This window comes from Chamaea fasciata, unplaced genomic scaffold (assembly GCF_029207755.1).
Source record: "Chamaea fasciata isolate MVZ Bird 193981 ecotype frontalis unplaced genomic scaffold, bChaFas1.0.hap1 SCAF_28, whole genome shotgun sequence".
Lineage (NCBI taxonomy): Eukaryota > Metazoa > Chordata > Aves > Passeriformes > Sylviidae > Chamaea > Chamaea fasciata.
The window spans coordinates 794998-814497 of record NW_027094113.1 but is presented as its reverse complement, the minus strand read 5'-3'; the positions used below and the strand labels follow the sequence as shown (position 1 = coordinate 814497).

Sequence of the window (19500 nt, the reverse complement as noted above, 5' to 3'; positions counted from 1 at the left end):
TTCCCGGTGTCGGGCGCCGCCTACCTCCCACCCTCCCCCCCCCCATCGTCTCCGAGAGCTCCCGGTAGCTGCACAATCCGCCGGGCTGGACCGGCCCTACCGTGTCCCGGGACCCGGATACGCCGCCTCCCCCCTGCGCGGCCCCGGTGCCGTTCAGCGCCGCCGGTTCCCAGCCGGGGTCGAGGCCCGGCTCCTCCCGGCCCCGCGGCACCATCTAGTGGCGCTGCCCGGCCCGGGTCAGCCCCGGGGCGCGGGTCAGCCCCGGCCGGCCCCGCCGGTTCCCGGAGCCCCGGGGCCACGCGTGTCCCGGATGGGTAGCCGCGGCTGGGAGGCAACGCTGCACCCACCACCACTAATGAGCCTGCTCGGCGGCGCCGGCCCCCGCCAGAGGGGCTCCCGACTGCGGCTGGTCCTGGAGAGGGGCGGGAGCTGCTCCAGTCTACCCGCGGAGCTCGGCCGGGAGCAGCCGGTGCCGGGGAACGAGCGGAGGGGCAGGCGGTGACATGGCTCCGGCTCCGGGCTGGCAGCTGTGGGCCGGGGGCTTCCGCAGAAACTGGTCCCCCCACGCCGCCTCGGCGCTGGGCTGGGAGCGGTACCGGCCCCGGCGGGAGGCGGGGAGCCGCGGCGTGGACCTGGTCGCTGTCACCGCCGGAAAGCGGCCCCGCCGGACGAGGGATGACGGGGGCCTGGTCCTCAGGTGCGGACAGGGGCAAGAGAAGGGGAGGAGAGGGGGCAGCAGCCATCACCAGCTTCCCCCACACCTCCCAGGACAGGGATCCCCAGGCTGGCCCCCGTGTCTGGCCCGTCTTGGGACAATGGGTAACGCTGGAAGGGTTTGGGGGTCTGGGGCAGAGTCTGTCCCTGGACAGGGCAAGGACTGGGGGGCAGGAACTATCTGCCGGCACTGCCACCATCAGCATCCTTTGAGCCTGCCCCGGTGCAGCGCTGGGAGGGCGATGAGTGCAGGTGGCTGAGCCACCATCACGGTGGAGGACACCAGGGACAGCCCTCCGGGAGACCTGCTGTGCCCGGGAAGCTGCCCCGGGACCCCCTTCCTGCTCCTTCCCCGCTGCAGGCAGAGTCTGGGCCACAAAGGGTTACGCAAGGCACCCTGGAGTGACACCACTGCCACCAGCCCGGGAGCTCAGCTCCTTCCTGGTCGGATCCCAGGCTCGGTGAGTGCCTAATTCTGTCCCCCGGGATCTGTCGGCCGTGCTTTCTGGCTTTCAGCCGTGCTATCACCTGGGGAACCGGCCATGCTTTGTCCCTCTCTGGGTGGCTCCAGGACCCAGTGACCCTCCTGGTGCTCTGCCCCGTAGCAGGGAGATCCCCGAAGGATCAGAGCTCCACACCCCAGGGCTGGAGGACGTGCCTCGCTACTGCTGATTTACACTCGGTCCGGAGCAGCCCTTCCCAAGACCTTTTCCCAGAACAGGGGGTCGGGATCATCGCTCTGTGGGTGGGGTTGGGATAGAGCAGCCTCTGAAGGGATCCGGGACCTCAGTGCTGCATGGCAAGGACCAGACAAGGGACGAGTGGTTTTGCAGCCCTGGCTGAGAGCAGAGACTTCTCTGATCCTAGGAAGGCTTTGATGTTCTCAGGATGAGGACCCCTATCAGGAGAGGGGAGATTGGGAAATATTATGGCTGGTGGGGTTGGCTGTGTGAACAGCTAGGGTGGACAGTGTGTGTCACTTTCTGATAAATGATCCCCCCACTTGTTGCTATCCCCATTGCGGGCATTGTTGTGCCATCACCCGGGGCCAGGCACAGCCCCGAACTGGGGACCTGGCAGTGGGATGAGCTGCCCCAGCACAGCTTGGCTTTGTTTGGCTTCAAAACCCCTGGGAAGTGCTGCCACGGTACATGTGTGGGGCAGCATGGGGCGGTGTGGGGCTCCCAGGGCGGCCGGTGCTCAGTGCTGGGTGTGTCGGGCTGGGCCATGGTCAGCTCTGCCCAGATACTGCCTCTCCCTGCGGGGCCATTCCAGGTGCGGGCTGGTTTCTATCGGAAACCGGCTGAGCCGGCTCCTCCTGCTGCCAGCCTCGGCCTTTGGCTGGTGCAGGCCCTGCGCCAGATCTTAGGGGGAGACTGGGGAGAGGGACCGCGCTTGACGGCACTGTGGGCACACTGCCTGTGCCACTGGAGCTGCTGCCATCCCCATGCTGCCCCAGCCACTGCCTGAAGAGAGCAATGGGCACCAGTGGAACACAAATTTGTGGCCAGTTTGTGGTACCACGGTGGTGGGACAACCAAGGGAGCCAGCTGGGGACAGTGAGGAGCTGTGCTGGGTAGCATCAGGGGTGGTTTGGGCACAACAGATGTCACCACCCTAGGGAGAAGGACAATCTGGCTGCTCGAGGTTGGTGTCTCTTGGACCTGTAGTTCATACCATGTCACCTGCAGGTGTCCAGGGAGCACAAATGACACTGGTGACACAGCCGAAACCACCCCAATGCCACACCGGGAGTTCCTGGTTTTTATCAGCTTTCCCAGTGCCAGGACAGTGGGTGCTGCTGCACTGGGGTCCTGCCCAGCCCCACGTGTCCCTGGGTGGCAGGGAAGCACTTGGGCTGGTTTCGGCAGCTGGTGACGCAAAGGGGACTCTGCCCTCCGCACCCATGGCTGCAGCCAGCCCGACGGGTGAATGATTACCCCAGGCCTCCCCTGGCCCTCCCCAGGGCTGCAGTGAGCTGGGTTTCATTTCACGGGCTCAGGTTGGTCTCATTTTGGGGGCTCAGCCGGCTGCCTCAGCACTGCTCGAGCCGGGGCTGCCCATGGGATGTCCCTTGTGCCTTGAGCTGCTTCACTTGGCTAGGGGCTGGCTGCCCACTGCCAGATCGCTGATGTGGCATCACCCCGGCATTGCCCACAAGGTGTCTCTGTGTCCCACCAAAGCTGCCCCGTGGTCAATTGCCAAAGGGCTTGTGGAGGTTTTGAGCTCCCTGTGGCACCAATGTGGGCATCCCTGGCTGGGTTTGAGGGTGGCTGGGCTGTGTTGGGGGCTGTTCGGAATGAGCACAGCCTCGGCACAGCCACTCCAGAGCCCTTGGACACCATGGCTGTGCAGTGCCGTGGGAACTGAGCGCGTTCAGTTCTCAGGGTGCTCAGGGGACCTCATTGCTCTCTACAGCTCCAAAAGGAGATTGTAGTGAAGTGGGGATCAGCCCTCTTCTGTCAAGTGTCAGGACCAGAGGAAATGACCTCCAGTTGTACCAGTGGAGGTTCAGATTAGATACCAGATAATTTTTTTCACTGAAAGAGTGGTCAGGCAATGGAGTAAGTTGCCCCGGGAGGTGCTGGAGTCATCATCCCTGGAAGCATTCAAGAGGTATCTGGATGTGGCACTTGGGGTCATGATTTAGGGGTGATTATTGTGGTGTTGGAGTGACAGTTGGATCTGATGATCTTGAAGGCCTCTTCCTGCCTTGATGATTCTGTGAGGCCCTGATCAAAGTAGCCTGCCCCTGTCCCACCCCATGGGAACTGGTGGGAGGCTCTGGTCCTGCTGTCTCCCACTATCAAGGGAACCCATGTCTTTCTGGATTCATGCTGACGTTCCCTCCAGGGAGACAGGCATAGATCCCTGGGCCCATCCCAGGAGTTTCAGCCTCAAAGGGACATTATTTTATCAGTCAGGCTCATCTGCCTTAGGTGGAAAACATTGGATTTGGGGAAAACCCAAGGAAACCAAATGGTAAAACTGGGGCAGTGGTGCTATCAAACCAGCTGGCAGAGCTGCTGGAGCCCAGAGTGGGTGGATAGGCACTGAAACACCATCCAGAGCAGCACCCCAAGGCCTGCCGGCTCCAGGAGGACAGAGCAGAGTCGGACCGCGAGGATGGCATGAACAGCAGGTCTCAGCCATGGAGATGAGTCCTGTCCTTGTCCTGTGTAAAACCTCCCCTTGCATGGATGCATGTCTGAGGGGATAGAGATGGACCCCCCCAGGGGGTGGATTTCATGGTGCACAGAGGCAGCTCTGGGTTCACAGCCATGCAGTGTTAGCTGGGGTGTGACATCGCTGCTAGTCCTGGTATCCTGGCACCATGGATCTCTGTCCCCTTCAGCCTCTCAGTCCCTGGTGCTTATGGCTCAGTTTTGCTGCTGCTCTTTGTTACAGCCCGATGCTGGATTGAGGAAGGGGCCAGCGGCTGCAAAGAGGAGCCAGAGGCGGTCGGAGTCCCCCGACTGTCCGGCTGCCACTGTCACTCCCCCCAGCTTGTGCTGGTGGGTGCCCACCATGGAGGAGATGGTGATCTGGGAGCAGCACACAGTGACACTGAGCAAGGTGAGCGTCGCCTGGGGTGGCCCCACCATGGGAGGGGATGGGATCTGTGGAGTCAACTCTGCCTGACCCCCCTTCTGCTCATGCACACTAGGACCCTCACCGGGGCTTTGGATTTGCTGTCTCTGGAGGCCGTGACCATCCCAACAAGATAACCGGGGACACAGCGGTGTTTGTTTCAGATGTGGTGTTTGGGGGACCGGCAATGGGTCAGCTCCAGTGAGTGCTCAGGGACATGGGGCCATAGGGGGTGCTCGCTGCCAGCAAGGGTGGGAAGGATGGAGAATCGCTCCTGCTGGCACAGGGCCATCACCACTGTTGCCCTGCCTGGCTGGAATGGGATCCTTTGAGGCACACTCACCACCCCACCAGCTCCCCAGGCTGGGAACTGTGCCTGGGACAGTCACAGCTGTATTTTCCCTTCCAGGAGGAAGGATCACATCGTGATGGTGAACGGCCTTTCCATGGAGAATGTCCCATCCTCCGTCGCCATCCAGACACTTAAAACCTGTGGCAAGATTGCCAACATTGTGAGTGTGCTCTGTGGTGGGATGGGGGCTGGCGTCATGCTCATGCTGTGCCTGTCCCTATCCCAGATCCCCTGTCCACACATGCCCAGGGTTTGGGGCTTGGAAATTGCTGCAAGAACATCTCCTGGCAGAGACAGCTGTGCTCACCATCCTCTCCTGCTCACTTTGCACCTGCAGACACTGAAAAGACAGAAGAAGATTCACCTTCCGGTGAGCAAGAGCAGCCCTGGGTCCCCTGCTGTGCCCCGGCACTACGACTCGGATGATGACTACAGGCTGCACTGCTCCCGGGATGACCTGGATCACAGCCAGGGCTATGATGGGGATTCATCCAGTGAGAGGAGCTCTGGTCACCATCACGATGACCGTCACCACCACAAGCCGGTGTCAAGGAGCAGGAGGCGAAGCCAGGACAGCAGCCACTGGATGCAGAGTAGCTCAGATTGGAGAGGCCACGACCGACGTCACTCTGCCAATGCCTTTGGCCAGGACAGGGACACCAACGGGCTGGCCCTGGTGTCAGGCTTCAAGCGCCTGCCACGCCAGGATGTGCCAATGAAGCCCATCACGTCGGTCCTGGTGAAGCAGAAGCAGAATGAAGGTGAGGCCCTCCTGTTCCTGCTGTCCCTGGGTCTTGTTGCCTGATTTTTGACCATGTCTTCCCCCAGGGAGGAGACAATAGTTTGGTGGGTGCCAGGGCCTGGCTGCAGCAAGGGGACAGTGCATGCACTGCTGGGTGCACTAAACCTGCCCTCAGCTGCGGGCTACAGAGCTCAGCTTTGGGGCTTGCCAGTACCCCAAGGGGAGCTGCAGCTTGTAGGGATGGTGCCGAGGGGGGACCTTGAGAGGGTCTTGCATCTGCCTGACTCTGCTACCACCATGGCTCTCTCTGATGCAGAGTATGGCCTGAAGCTGGGGAGTCAGCTCTTCATCAAGCACATAGTGGAGAGCGGGCTGGCGGCCAAGGGCAACTCCTTGCAGGAGGGAGACCTCATCCTGAAGGTATGGGGGCCCCAGGGTGCAGAGCACACACTGGGGGTCTCATCTGCCCCTCTTTGGAGGGCTTGTCCCTGGCTGCTGTCACTGCAGGGCACAGCCACGGGCTGTGCTGGAGGTAGTTCTTTCTGTGCCCACTCTCTACTCCAGCCCCTCTGGCTGTCCCAGGGACCCTGCAGGGACTCTGTGCCCAGAACCCTGCTGCCAGGGCTGGGGGCATGTCCTGCTGGCACACTGGCGTTGTGTCTAGCCCACTGTCCCTATGATGTGTGGTCCCCCACTGTGTCCCCACTGGATGACAGTCACAGGTATTTGTCAGATAAAACTATGTTTAAAGTATTTAAACAAGAGGAGGAAATAGAAGGGAGGGAGACCCTTTGTTTGCACACCTGGTCCAGGCTGACCGGTGGCTGCTGGGAATTGGTGCCAAAGTGACTCTGGGGTAAACAGAAGGGGTTACATCCCACAATCTGTTGGGAAAAGCAGCTACCACTCAGGGAGATCCCAGCCCCAGGGCTTGCTTGGGGCCTGACTCCCTGCACCAGGCCAGGGCATGGAAGGACGGTGCTGGGCCCAGGGCGAAGGAAAACTGAGCTTCAGGTATCTGAGGGGTCCATACAATCCTCCCTCTGGGCAGAGCCCCAGGCAGGTGGAAGTGGGTGTTAACAAACCATGCTAATTTTTCCTCTGTACAGAATGAGGTCACACTGGGAAGCAGTTAGGAACAGGGACACAGAATAGATGAAGCTGCAGGAGCTGGGGCTGGGCTGGAGGGGCTGGGAAGGGACCAGGAAGATGGCAGTCAGAGCATCCCATCCCAGTGGGGTGTTTCTGGAGGTGGCTTTCCCTGGAACAGGTGCCCTAAGGCCTCTCACTATGCCCCTCCAGATCAATGGGGTAGCCAGCCAGGACATGTCCTTGGCTGAAACCCAGCAGCTCATTGAGCGGACGGAGGGGATCCTGACCCTGCTCATCCTGCGTGACCACCGGCAGTTCCTGGTCAACATCCCTGATGTTGACAGCCAGAGTGACAGCTCCCACATGGATGGTGAGGAGAGGGTGGTGCTGGGGCCAGGGTCAGATACACAGCACAGGGGCTGCTTGGCCACTGATGCATCTCTGCTCCTGTGGCTGCAGATATCTCAGACATCAACTCTGAGCTGTCCCATCCGCCATCTCCAGAGGCCTCCCCGCGACCTCCAGCTGCTGCCAGGACAAATTCACCGTAAGGCCCACACTGTCCCCATGAGCCCCTCGGTCCCCTGGCAGATCCTGCTGTGTTCTCCACCTGTCTGGGGATCCTCGTTCTCCATTCCTAAGCCAATATCCCTGGAGGTGGTACTGCCATTCCCAGCTTGCTCTGCTGTCTCCACTGCCCACGTGCCCTGCTTAAATCCTGCTCAACCTTGTTCCAGGGAGAGGAGACAATCAAATAGGAAGCCTGCGGCCAAGGTGACTGTAGCTGATGCTCAGGGCCCAGGTGAGTGGACTGGGCACCGAGGGGGCTCCAGCCTCCGGTGCATCTCCACTGCCCAGAGACCAGGCAGAGCTGTGCCTCAGCACAGCCACTGCTGCTCCTAGATCAGCTCTCTTTCCTGCAGACCTTCTGGAAGCCGTGGAGTGGGATGGCCACAGTCCCCACACCAGCCCCACTGCCCGAGCTGCCCACAAGGATGGGTATGTCTGCAAGAGGCAGGAGGGAATGGCTGAGGGACATGAGGAGCTGCTGTGTTACAGGGTTGGGGTGACAGGGTCAGTGCCTCCCTGTCCTGTCCTGCATGTCACCCCTGGGCTGACTGTACTTCCCTGTGGCAGGTACAGCACCAACTCCAGGGTCGTGCGGTTTGTGAAGGCCAAGAGTGTGGGGCTGCGGCTGACGGGTGGGAACGATGTGGGCATCTTCGTGTCGAGTGTGCAGGAGGGAAGCCTAGCTGACAGCCAGGGTGTTCGGGAAGGTGACCAGATCCTGCAGGTACCCACGACTGAGAATGCTCCATATGCCGCTGCACCTGGACTGGCCCCAGCCCTTTTGGATCCAATATCTCCCCAGGGTATCACCTCCAGGGTGACAGGGACCAATTCTCTCTCCCACTCTGCCCTGGGCACTGCTGTCCCTGGGTCCCCTGCTGGTGCCCATGCCTTCTGTCTTGCTGGCAGAACCATGTCCAAGTGCTTTTCTGTGGCAGGTGAATGACACCAGTTTCCAGAACCTGACCCGTGAGGAGGCTGTGGAATATCTCATGGCCCTGCCCCCGGGCGAGGAGGTCACGCTGTGGACCCAGAGCAAGCAGGACAGTGAGTGGTGACCAGGCTCATCCTGGGCTCTTGCTTCTCCATCCTCTTTCTCTTCTGGGCAAGCATCAGACCTACTGGACTTGCCATGGCCACTCCCGTCCCTGCAGGGTGGTCCTTCCCCTCTCCTCCTCCTCCAGAGAGCTGATGGGAGGGGACCATCCCAGCCCTGTTTGTGCCTCGGCTTCCTGGAGCACAGGAGCTTTCTGGCATCATGCTCAGCCTGGAGAGGCCAGTATGTGCTGGGGACTCAGATCCTACTGTCCCCAGCATGCCTGAGAGTGCCATGGGAGGAAAAGGTGTCCCCAGTACCCTCCTTAGCAGCAAAGGGCTCCTGTGCAGCCTCCCAGCCAGCCTAGTGCCTTCCCAAATCTCCCCAGCATCTTCTTCCTCAGCCACCTCTTCTCCTGATGGTCTCTCTTGCCCTGGGCTTCAGTTTACAGGAAGATGATCTCGTCCAACGTGGGTGACTCATTCTACATCCGGACACACTTTGACTTTGAGAAGGATACGCCATCAGGGCTCAGCTTTGTCCGTGGGGACGTGTTCCACGTGCTGGACACCATGTACCGGGGCAAGCTGGGGAGCTGGCTGGCTGTGCGCATGGGCAGGGACCTGCAGGAGCAGGAAAAGGGCATCATCCCCAACCAGCGCAGGTAGGGATGGAGCCAGGAAAAGCCCCTAGACAAGGAGAGCCAGAGAAGGCTCCCAAGTGAGCTGGGGACATGGATGGTGGGCTCAGTGAGAGGTAGGGCAAGGGCTGGTGGGACAGTGGAGGGAAGCATGAGCCGGTGAAATCCCTTCTCAGGGTGGTGGGGCAGCTGATGGTCAAGTTGTCCAAAGTCCCAGAGAGAGAAGTCTACCACAGCCTCACCTGGCTGTGCCACCTAGCAGGGGTGCCAGCTTGTCCTGACCTGCTCCTTAAACTCAGAGGCTGCAGGTCCTGAGCCCTCTCCTTTCCCAGGGCCGAGCAGATTGCCAGCCTGGAGTCAGTGCTGAAAGCCACATCTGGTGCCAACCCCTCTGGGGCAAGGGCTGAGTTTTGGAAGCTGCGGGGCTTGCGGGGAGCCAAGAAGATGCTGCGGAAGAGCCGGGAGGACCTGTCTGCCCTCACAAAGCAGGGGCGCTACCCACCGTATGAGAGGGTGGTCCTCAAGGAAGGTGGGCACCACTACAGCCTGACCCACCTTGGGGACACTGGTTCTGGGGCTGCCCTGCTGTGGATGCTGATGGGCCTCCCTCTCCTGGGAGGAGCAGGGCGAGTTGCAGGCCTGTGGGCGCCATGAGGAGTGGGCCTCAGTGCTGGGAGCTCTGCCCTTGCCCCCAGCCATCCTGAGCACCTCTGTCCTTGCACAGCCAGCTTCAAGCGGCCAGTGGTGATCCTGGGCCCCATCGCAGACATCGCTGTGCAGAAGCTGAGCAGGGAGCTGCCCCAGCTGTTCGAAATTGCCCGTAAGTGCCCCCGCATTGGGGAGACAATGATATACAGCAGCCAGACCCTGTGAGAGTTCTTTACCTTTGGCTCCCTCCCTATGACCACCCAACACCTTCCTGGGCTCATTCGCCCTCTGCCTATCCCTGAGGGACACAGCCCTGGGGCTGGGCATGGCCATGCTCAGGCTGGGGCTGTTGGAGGTGCAGCCCCTCTCATGTCCCACCTCTGTGTCCTGCAGCGAGTGTGCCCCGAGATGGGGCATCATCCAAGGTCATCAAGCTGGACTCGGTGCGGCAGATCGCAGAAAAGGTGAGACCTTTACCATGTCCTTGGAGCCAGCTGGGGCCTGTGGAAAGCCCATGGCCCCCATCCCTGCTCCCAGCAGGGCTGATGGCTGTGCCCTGCTCCAGAACAAGCATGCCTTGCTGGACATCACACCCTCAGCTGTGGAGCGCCTCAATTATGTGCAGTACTACCCAGTGGTGGTGTTCTGCGAGCCCGAGAGCCGGCAGGGCATCAAGGCCATGCGGCAGTGGCTGGCGCCTGACTCTAGGAAGAGTTCCCGGCGCCTCTATGCCCAGGCTAACAAGATGAAGAAGTATTGCAGCCACCTCTTCACGGCCACCATCAGCCTCAGTGGCAGCGGCAATTCCTGGTACGAGCAGATCCAAGACATCATAAGGACACAGCAAAGCCAGCCTGTCTGGACAACAGCAGAGCAGGTACAGGGCACAGGCTCTCTGTGGCGAGGCTTGGCATCTTGGGACTGCTGCCAGGCAGCTGATGGGGCTGCATGTAGCGCCCCATGGCTGGGGTTCCATGTCTCCGTCATCCCCCACCCCTCAGGCAGATGTAGCACCCGAGGACAATCTGGACCTGCTGAACCCACCCGACAAGGTGGCCTCAGGCTACCTGACGTGTGACAGCCACGCCAACAGCGACTATGATGACACAGATGGGGAGTCGGGTGCCTACACTGATGGTGAGGCAGAGGATGCCTGTGACCAGCCCGGGCTGGCCCGTTCCTCTGAGCCAACACAGCTGACCCCAACCTACAGTGAACAGGTGGGTTGTCCCAGACTGCTACAAGAGCCCAGTGGGGCAGAAGAGGGTGGCCCAGTGCCTGGCTCTGGAGTGTAATTCCCATCCTCGTGGCACAGGCAGGGTATCACCTCTGGCTGCTGCAGGGTCCAGCTGTGCGTCTGTGCCCAGCTCTGGGTGTCCAGGGGCAAACGCCCCAGGGTGGGGCACAGCCCCTGCCCTGCCCCTGACCCCTCCCACCTCTTCTTCCCCAGGTGCCCGAACGACCACGGCAGGGTGGACGCTATGACAGTATCAGGTACCCTTGTGCCCCAGGGTGGGGATGGCAGCCACCCAGGGCTGGGGACAGTCCCAGAAGGGCACTGTCCCTGTCACACAGAGCCATCACCACCTTTCTGTCCCCCAGGGAATATGAGCACGAGGCAGTGAGGAGGAGGTTCACACGGGCCAGGGATGACTCGGACCAGGATGAAGGCTATGAGTGGGGCCCAGCCACAGATGTGTAGTAGCACTGCTGGCCTGTCCCTCCAGGCCAGCCCTCCCACAGCCCTGCACAACTGTGTGCAGGCGACAGCTCAGGTAGTGCCCCTGTGGCCAGGCTGGGCTGGGGACAATCCTGCTATACCCTGCATCACCAAGTGCCTGCATTACCATGCACCTCCTTCTCTTTTGGCCGCAGCCACTGCTACAGAATAAAAGGAATGTTTGGATCCGGACGGGGTGTTTCTGGGGGGGCTGGGTAGCAGCATACAGGGGACACGCTGTGCAGCAGAGTGGCCTTGCCGGGACCCAGGCACCTCCCTGGCCAGTGGCATCACAGGGGAAACTGGGGCCTGGCACCACCACAGTCCTGGTATGTGCCCCCCAGAACTGAGCCTCCTCTGCTGTGGTCCCCCGGCAGCTCCTCCAATGCAGCTTCCCATGTTTCCCCAAATTTTTATTTTTAGAGCAACCAAACACACAGGCACAACCAGGTCAGCACTGCAGCAGCCCTGGGGGCCCAGAGAGCTGCTCACAAAAGGCTTACAGCCCCAAGCTCCCGGGATGTGGGACTGGGCCATGCCATGTTCCCTTTTGCTACTCCAAGGGCCGTGGCTCTGGGCTGGGCTGTGCATGCAGAGTGATTCAAAGCAGCACCAGGGAAAAGCTGAGGCAGGTTTCCAGCTTGGTCCAATGTGTCTAACGGACAGTTTGCACCCCAACAGGCCTCTGGCCAAGCCATGTGAGAAGAGAAGGTGCCAAGAGTGCTTCTGCTCTTAAGTCTGAGTCTGGGAGCTGCGGGGTGTCCCTCAGGGGTGCCAGTGTGCACCCATACATGGGTGTGCAGGGTCAATGATGCTCTGGGGCTGTGCTGGCTGAGCTCCGGAGTTAAGCTGTGCTTCCAGCACCGTGCCCACCTTGGGAAAGGCACCATTGGTGAGTGTAAAAGCACAATAGTCAGTGACTGGATGGGGGGAACTTTAACATAGAGCCCCCTCTCCTCCCACTAGCACAAGGCCAAGGTGAGAGACCCTGTGCAGCAGCAGGACAGGCACTCTGAGGTGGGGAGAGGTGCACAAAGCATGGCACCACAGGCCCTGATGCTGCTCAGGCTGGGTATCAGCCTGCAGTGTCCCACTGTGGTCCTGAGTAAAACAAAGAGGTGCAGACTTCGGCCCTGCTGAGGGTTCAGATGCAGGGCTGGGGCAGAAGGCAGAGCCAGTCCTGCCCTTGCAGCCCTGAACTTGCTCCTGCCTGCCACAGGCATGGTGGCTCAGAGGAAGAGGGGCTGCTCCTGCCCCGTCAGCAGACGGTACGTGGAGGCCGGCATGGTCTTGATGTGTACCTAGGCAGAGAGGCACAGATTAGAGACCCCAGCTGGGGCTGGAGGATGCTGGTGCACAGCTCTGAGCCCAGTGCCTCTGTGGGGGTCCAGCTCACCTCGCTGACCGCCTCAGTGAGAATCTGGATGATCTTCTCATGTGGTGTGGCCACCACACTCTGCCCGTTGATCTCAATGATGCGGTGTCCCACGCGGATGCCACCCCGCTCTGCGATGCCCCCGCGCATCAGGCTGCAGATCTGGGAGCGGAGAGTGCTGTGAGAGCAGGGCTGTGACCACAGCCCCAGCCCTGTCACCACTGCTCCGAACCCTCACAACCCTGTAGGCTCACAGCCAGAGCTCTTGCCTGGGCTGCACTGCTCCTCCAGCCCCTGGGCACGCAGTGAGGGCAGGGATGTCCCTGTGCATTGCTGACAGCAGTGATGTGCTGAGCTGCAGCCAGGGCAGCCCCCAGGATTTTGTCCCCTGAATAATAAGGCTATGGTTGCCCCAGTCACTGAACCCCCCTGCTCCTCTCAGGCCTGGGCTGCAGAGACTGAGCTTCTCTCCCTGGAGCATTAGGAGAGACCCACATCTCCAGCTGGTATGTGAGGTGACTGTGCCACCCACCCAACCAGCTCCCACTGAGCCCAGGAATGCCATCCCCCTCTCTGCCTTCCCAACACAGCCACAGGAGAGCCCAGGGCAGGGAGTGGCTCAGGCACAAGGGACAGCAACAACTGTCACTGGGGTCATGCCCAGAAAGAAGCCACTATCCTGAAAGCAAACAGCTACAGTGCACCAGGGAGAGGGATAAAGCCACCAGTGCTGCAGAAAGGCTGTGAGGAGCTTCTCGCTGTGCACAGCAGAGCCCTGTGACCCTCAGCCCAGGCAGGCACACGGAATGTGGGAGCTGGGCACTGGTCTCTGGACACAGCCAGCTCTCCCTGTGTCTCAGGTAGACCCTGGCCCAGCTCCCATCCCACAGGCACTCACCACACCGTTCTCAACACAGAAGCCCAGCTGGTACTTGGAGTCAGGGCGTCGGATGACAGCCGTGGTGACAGGGGGACAGTGCACAATGTTCAGTGTCACCTCAGTCTGCTGCTTCAGCTCCTGAAAGGTGGGATGGGGCTTGGTCAGATTTTGGAGAGCTATTCAGACTGGTCGAGAAGCGATGCAGCCACATTGCCCATGTGAGGGCTGAGAATTAGCAACCTGTTTTCAATGGGGAAACTGAGGCACACAAAGGTATACTGCAAATACAAATCCAGGGACAAGAACTTACAAACCTAGCCCAAGACATCCCCGCCCCTGAGGCTGTGCTGTCCTTGCTTTCAGCTCCTTCCCATCCTACTGAGAGGTAGATGATGCAGCAGGTTTCCTTCAGGACAGGTGCCTGCCTCCTCCTCCACCCTCCTTTTCAGGGAAGGCCACAGCAAGTACAGTCCCCAGCTTTGTCCCTGCCTTCCTCCAAGTACTCTGAGCACGAACTGCCACAGCCTGCAGGACAGGTATGACCTCTGCACACCTGCCTCCAAAGCTGCAGTCCCCGAGGGAATCCCAGTGTCACAGACACTCCCAGATCATTCAGGCCAGTCCCATCTCCCTCCTGGGGTGAGGCAGGAGGTCACCCTGCCCTGGCTCACCCGGATGATGCTCTGGCAGGTGCCCAGGGGCAGCCCCACCAGGCTGGTCCCGTTGACCGACATGAGGCGGTCCCCAATGCTCAGCTCGCCCGACCGCTCCGCGGGGCCCCCATGCATCAGGTTGGCGATGACCACGGTGGGCAGGATGGAGCCCCAGCCTGACTCCACAATGGCAATGCCCAAGATCTCCCCCTTCTGCTTCCGGATGCAGACCTGGGGGGAGAACAGGTGGGTTACAGTTGTAACCTCCACCAGAGTTATGGAGCACCTGTCCCAGCCCACAGCTGCACTCACAGCTGGTTGGGATGGGGTCTGGTTTTGTAAGGGAGCACCTCAGCTGCACAGGGAGCTGCACAGAGTGGATGACACAGAGGTGCCAGTGGGTTCCCCACATTGCCCCCACCCCCCGGAGCAGCTCTTACGTCCTTGCAGTTCTCCTGCCGGGAGAAGTGGGTCAGCTCTGCGTTGTACTGTTCCTGGTCCTCCAGGGCACGGCTGTACTGGCGCGGGCTCAGCTCGCTCGGGTTGATGCTGTTGGCCTCCAGGAAGCGCTGGTAGGCCACAACAAATGCCTGCCCGATGGCCTGGGCGATGACCGGGGCCTGGGGAATGACAGGGGCTGTTCCTGCCCATGGCTCAGGGCTGGAGCCAACAGCTCCCAATGCCCTGAAGTGCCCAGGATGGGAATTGTCCTTGGGAGCTCCGGGGTGTTCTGGCTCCTTCCCTGCATGAATGGGTCTCTGTATGGAGCCAACCCTCCCCTCCACTTTCCTTGATGGGCCTCTGTGTGCCACAGAGATGCTCAGGCTGGGCTCCTGCCCTCTCCCTTGTGCGGGGGTCTCTGCTGCAGCCCCAGCCCAGAACACCCAGTGATTACAGTGGGACGGGACTAAGGTCCCCAGAGCCAGCTGCCCACCCCAGGGACCTGTGTGTTGCCTCACATCAACTGAGTGGAAGACGTGGCAGATCATCTTGTAGAGCCTCTTCTCCTCTGCCACCTCCAAGCGCCGTGGCAGTTTCCGGCGTGCCATGAGCACCACGAGGGAACCGATGTCAGCAATGTAGGAGATGGTCTGGAGGGAGTGATCCATCATGGCCTCCTGGCAAGGGGAACACAGGCAGAGAGCTCAGCCTTCTCGGGGCAGTCAGACTACACGGGCAGCCGTGAGCCTGCTAGAACTGCAAGCAGGAAGGGTTTGGCCACGGTGCTGGGATGTGGCACAGCTGCCCAGCACATGCTGGGCAGAAACCGTATCTGTGCCAAAAGCTACAGATCCTTCAAGGGCTCGTTTGTGTCCCTGCGTGTTGCCAGGGGACAGGACAGCTCCCCTCTTTGTGTAACACAGAAACTAATACTGAGGCAAAAGAGCTCCCCAGATTTCAAGCCTGGGTTCCCCAGAGCTCAGACTGGAATCCCAGCAGCTCCACAGGGTGTAGGTTGCATGGGAAGCCTTGTGCAGCCACACAGAGAGGTGAGGACATGACACAGGATGACTATGAAGTGACACGTCCCCTCCCAGACATGTGTCCTTATCCGAAGGCCATCACTGGGCATGACCCTGCTGGTGTGGGAGCAAAGCTAAGATCCTGAGACCAAACAGGAATCTTGAAGCAGCCACACAGCCACGTGTTTACTGCTGTTCCCGCTCACCTGAGTGTCAGCAGTGAGCACCTTGATCCTCTGCGTGGAGACAAACAGATCCACCTCTGTCATGGGCTGGGACTCCCCTTCAGGTGCCTGCAGAACAACAGAGGGTCACAGGACCCTGCTGGGACACAGCCCCACAGCCAGGTGCCGTCAGGCAGATCCTGAGCGCTGCCCCACACCCACAGGGGGCAAGGCTTGGGGCAGCCATGCCCTGCATCCCTCCTGCACCTTGATCCTGTCCACCGCCTCCTGGGCCTGCGCCATGCGGACGCTGGTCGGGGGGTTCCTCTCCGAAGCCAGCTGCGTGGAGCCCAGGTACTTGGCCCCAAAAATCACACCATCCAGCAAGTCCTCTGGGTCACAAGGGCCTGGAACTGAGGTGTTGGGAGGCACTGAGCAGAGGCTGCTTCCCCACCTCTGAAACTGGGGGTACCAACTCCTGCTGCCTGTTAGCTGCATTCCTACACATGATGAAGCACCTCAGTGGCACCTGGCATCACCAGGGGACCAGGGCTGCTTCCTCCTTCCCTTGGGAACACATGGCACCCCTTTCCCCCAAGTATATCCCCTCCCTGATGCATCTCCATTTCCCCAGCAAATACTCAAACATGAGTATTTGCACATGGAGCCTGGTGCACACACTCTGGATGGGTGCAGAGCTGGCTGTTCCCTCTGCTCCCTCCCCAGCTGGGATCTCAGACCACCCCCATTCAGAGTAGGTGGGTCAGGAATCCTGGATGCTCTTGTTTCTTAAGCACAGAAGCAACTCACCGTCTTTGAAGGTTGGGCAGGATGATGGGGATTCCCTGTTCTGCAAAGCAATGAGAGAGCAAGTGAGGCTGTGGCTGGGACCTCAGGGATGCAGCCTGCCTGGCCCTGGAGCAGTGGGACAGCAAGGGCAGAGCGTCCCTGGGATGGGGGAAATGACGTAGGGTCCCAGGGCTGGACAAGGAGGAGCAGGGTCCTAAGCCTGTGGGGGTACTAGTGCAAGGTTCTGGGGCTGGAGGGGAGGATGGGACAGGATCCCAGGACCAGAGGGACTGTTCGGACCCACCAGCCTCTGCCCCAGGGCACACACAAGTCAGCCAGCCAGGCAAGCATGCATTCAGGGCCAAAGCTGGTACCGAAGGTCTTGTCCGGGCAATCTCACAGCGCAAGGCCCTGTAAGACCTGAGGAAAGTTGTCCCTGTCTCTCCTTTGTCCCCATCCCAGACCGCAGGAGGGATCAGAGCCAAGGGGCATGTCCTGGCTCCTGCTGCCCCACTGCAGCCCAAGGCACAGTGCACTCACGGTCACAGCGCCCTGAGGTGGCTGCTCTGTCCCGGGGGCCAGAGTGGAAGGCAGGGCTGCCCACACCGGCTCCGGGGAACCTTCCCGAGCACCCTCGCAGGCAGAATCGTCCTCGCAAAGCCCCTCTCCATAACACCAGCTACCAGAAGGTTCTTCCTCTGAGCTCTCTGGCCTCCCCAGTCCTTCAGGCTTCTCCACTGTGGCTGGTTCCTCCTGAGCCTGCAGCATCTCCAGGTTGGTCCCAGCCAGGACATCGGAGCGAGCCAAGGGGGTCTCGGCATCAGCCTCGGGCAAGCCCCCTTCATAGCACAGGAGACTCAGCAAGTCCTCCCGGTCAGCCTCGGCGAAGAGCAGCCCGTGGCAGGGCCGGTCGCAGGCGGAGTGCTGGGGGCAGCAGGGACGCATCGCCAGGCCCCGGCCCGTTGCCACGTGCAGCGGGCAGGGCCGGCAACTGCCCGGGCACTGCCCGCGGCCCCGCTGGGCACCAGCGCCCGAGGGGGATGGCGAGCCCTGCTCTGGGGCGGACGAGCGGTCGCCGAGGTTGGGGTCGAGGGTCTGGAGCTGAGCCAGCAGCCCCTGGATCTCTGAGGGTTCGTCCTCCACATCCTCGGTCCACTCGGCCGTGCCCGGGCGGGCGCGGGGCTCGGGGGTCTCATCCAGTTCCATGCCCGCGGGGTCGGCGCTGCTGGGAGTCCGAGAGCGCCCCATGCCCCGAGGGGCGCTCCCGGCGCTGGGCTCCCAGCGGGCAGAGCCCTGCGGGGCCGCGGGCACCGCCTCCGCTTCCATCGCTCTTCCCGAGCCCCGGCGCAGCTCGGTCCGTCCGCCCGCGCCTCCCGAGAGCCCCGGGGCTACGGCAGGCCCCGACCCCTCCGGCCCGGAGCCGCTGCCGGGCTGCGGGGTGGTACGGGAGGGCTCCTCCGGCCGCCCGCTCCCCGCACAGCGCCCAGGGGCGTTCAGCCCGTCCTCCGTGTCCATGGCCCGCGGATCCGCGGTCTCATCGCTGCCGGGAGCAGGGAGCGCGGCCGCCTGGAAGTCCATGGTGGTGCCGCTCTCCATGGGGCCGGCGGCCCGGGAGGGGCCCGGGCCGAGCGGACTCGGTCACTACCGGCGCCTCCGGCCGGGACGGGACGGTCCCGCCGCCGTTTCCGTTCGCGGCGCGCAGGCGCGGCCGCGGCCCCGCCCCGGTCCCGCCGTGCCGCGCGCCCATGGCCGCCCGAGGGCTGCTGCGGGCGGCGGGAGCCGCGCTCTGGCCTCCGGCCCGTGGCTACGCCAAGAAACCCGGTGAGGCCTGCATGGGCATCGGTCCTGGCCCACGCCACTCGGTCCTGGCTCCGTGCTTCCCCCCGTGTGTTCCTCTGTCCCTCCGTGCCCCGATCTCGCGCTTCTTGTTCCTGGTACTGGCCCTGCCCTCGCCGCGCTCCGGACCCCGTGTCCCTGTCCCCGGACCCGCGCCCTCCCCGGTGGTGCCGCCGCCCCAGCTTCATTCCTCGTGCCCCACACTCCCACCCGGCCCCTGCCCCTGTTCCCGCCCCGCGATGCCCTTGCCCTCGAGTCGCTGTCCCTTCTCCTGTCTGCGTCCTTGTCCCCCGACACACCCCGTGCCCTCACCCTGCCCTTTTCCCCGCAGCCGCCAAGTCCAAAGGCAAGGGTGTGCCGAAGGAGGCGTTGAAGGGGCCGGAGGTGTGCACCGACCCCACCATGCTCGCCACCCACGCCATGGGGGTCAACTACTTCAAGGAGGGTCCGGAGGTGGCCCTGAAGCCCGACTCCGAGTACCCCGACTGGTGCGTGCTGCCCCACTCCCCTCTGTGTCCCCTGGTGCCATCCCGGGGGCACAGAGCTGTGTAAGAGGGACAGGGAAGTGTTCTTCGAGGAGGCAGGCTGCCCCTCTGCAACCCAGACACCTTCCCCAGGGTCGGGAGACAGGAGTGGGTTGCACTGTGGATGTGGGGTGAGGGATCTGCACATCCTGGTCACTCATGTCCATTGTCCCATCCTGTGCTTGTCCCTTTGTCCTCCTTCCCACAGCCTCACATCTTCTGCATTCACCCCCAGGCTCTTTAAGATCCACCTCGGGCCCCCCAAGAAGCTGGAGGAGCTGGACCCCGACTCGCTCGAGTATTGGAGGCGCCTGCGGAAGTACAACACATGGCAGCGCAACAGGTTGAAGAAGGGCAAGAAGCTGTAGGTTCTGCTGAGCTTGGGGGTTCCCCATGTGCCAGCACAGGTGGCACTGGGACCTGCCCTGGTTTTGGTCTCTTCTCCTTGCTGTAAATAAGAAATAAATCTCTGGTGAGGCTGTTATCTGTTATAAAGGTTGTGACAAACCCAGACTCTTTCCAAGCTTGGTGCAAGTCTTCTCCACGTCAAGGGCTGAGGCAATACAAGCCACAAGGTCTCAGTGTGTTTGTTAAGACAGAAGCTCAGGTTTTGGGTCGTAGAGAGAGCCCACGACTGCCCACACAGCCCACACTCCATCACCGGCTCTACCCTAGCGGCTGGGGCTGAAGGTTCGGTGGGGATGTGGGGTG

General features: G+C 61.6%; 3 protein-coding genes across 5 annotated transcripts; 2 read left to right on the top strand and 1 right to left on the bottom strand.

Annotated features, from left to right (window-relative positions):
• The first annotated feature begins 499 nt into the window (after positions 1-499).
• TJP3 (tight junction protein 3) lies at positions 500-11291 on the top strand. Of its 2 annotated transcripts, XM_066205472.1 has the most exons (21): positions 500-697; positions 1076-1175; positions 4123-4290; positions 4382-4506; positions 4715-4817; positions 4995-5418; positions 5716-5819; positions 6702-6861; positions 6951-7038; positions 7229-7293; positions 7415-7490; positions 7629-7785; positions 8000-8108; positions 8542-8761; positions 9070-9266; positions 9462-9557; positions 9779-9849; positions 9951-10262; positions 10387-10605; positions 10836-10879; positions 10988-11291. In XM_066205472.1, the coding sequence occupies exons 1-21, from the start codon at positions 504-506 to the stop codon at positions 11085-11087; spliced, it is 3132 nt and encodes a 1043-aa protein (XP_066061569.1). In that variant the 5' UTR covers positions 500-503; the 3' UTR covers positions 11088-11291. The 2 variants fall into 2 exon arrangements, with proteins under 2 accessions (XP_066061569.1, XP_066061570.1); XM_066205473.1 differs by lacking the exon at positions 1076-1175 and having other exon boundaries at positions 686-697.
• Positions 11292-11505: 214 nt separating this feature from the next.
• Positions 11506-18168, bottom strand: APBA3 (amyloid beta precursor protein binding family A member 3). 2 transcript variants are annotated; one of them, XM_066205474.1, is made up of 10 exons: positions 16850-18168; positions 16451-16490; positions 15908-16053; positions 15683-15769; positions 14973-15131; positions 14454-14633; positions 14032-14244; positions 13379-13498; positions 12502-12642; positions 11506-12406 (listed from the first exon to the last, which is right to left on the bottom strand). In XM_066205474.1, the coding sequence occupies exons 1-10, from the start codon at positions 18023-18025 to the stop codon at positions 12335-12337; spliced, it is 2334 nt and encodes a 777-aa protein (XP_066061571.1). In that variant the 5' UTR covers positions 18026-18168; the 3' UTR covers positions 11506-12334. The 2 variants fall into 2 exon arrangements, with proteins under 2 accessions (XP_066061571.1, XP_066061572.1); XM_066205475.1 differs by having other exon boundaries at positions 16970-18166.
• On the top strand, positions 18139-19300 carry MRPL54 (mitochondrial ribosomal protein L54). The gene is made up of 3 exons (XM_066205476.1): positions 18139-18250; positions 18597-18753; positions 19025-19300. Exons 1-3 carry the CDS (start codon positions 18175-18177, stop codon positions 19155-19157), a joined length of 366 nt encoding a protein of 121 aa, XP_066061573.1. The 5' UTR covers positions 18139-18174; the 3' UTR covers positions 19158-19300.
• The last annotated feature ends 200 nt before the right edge of the window (positions 19301-19500 follow it).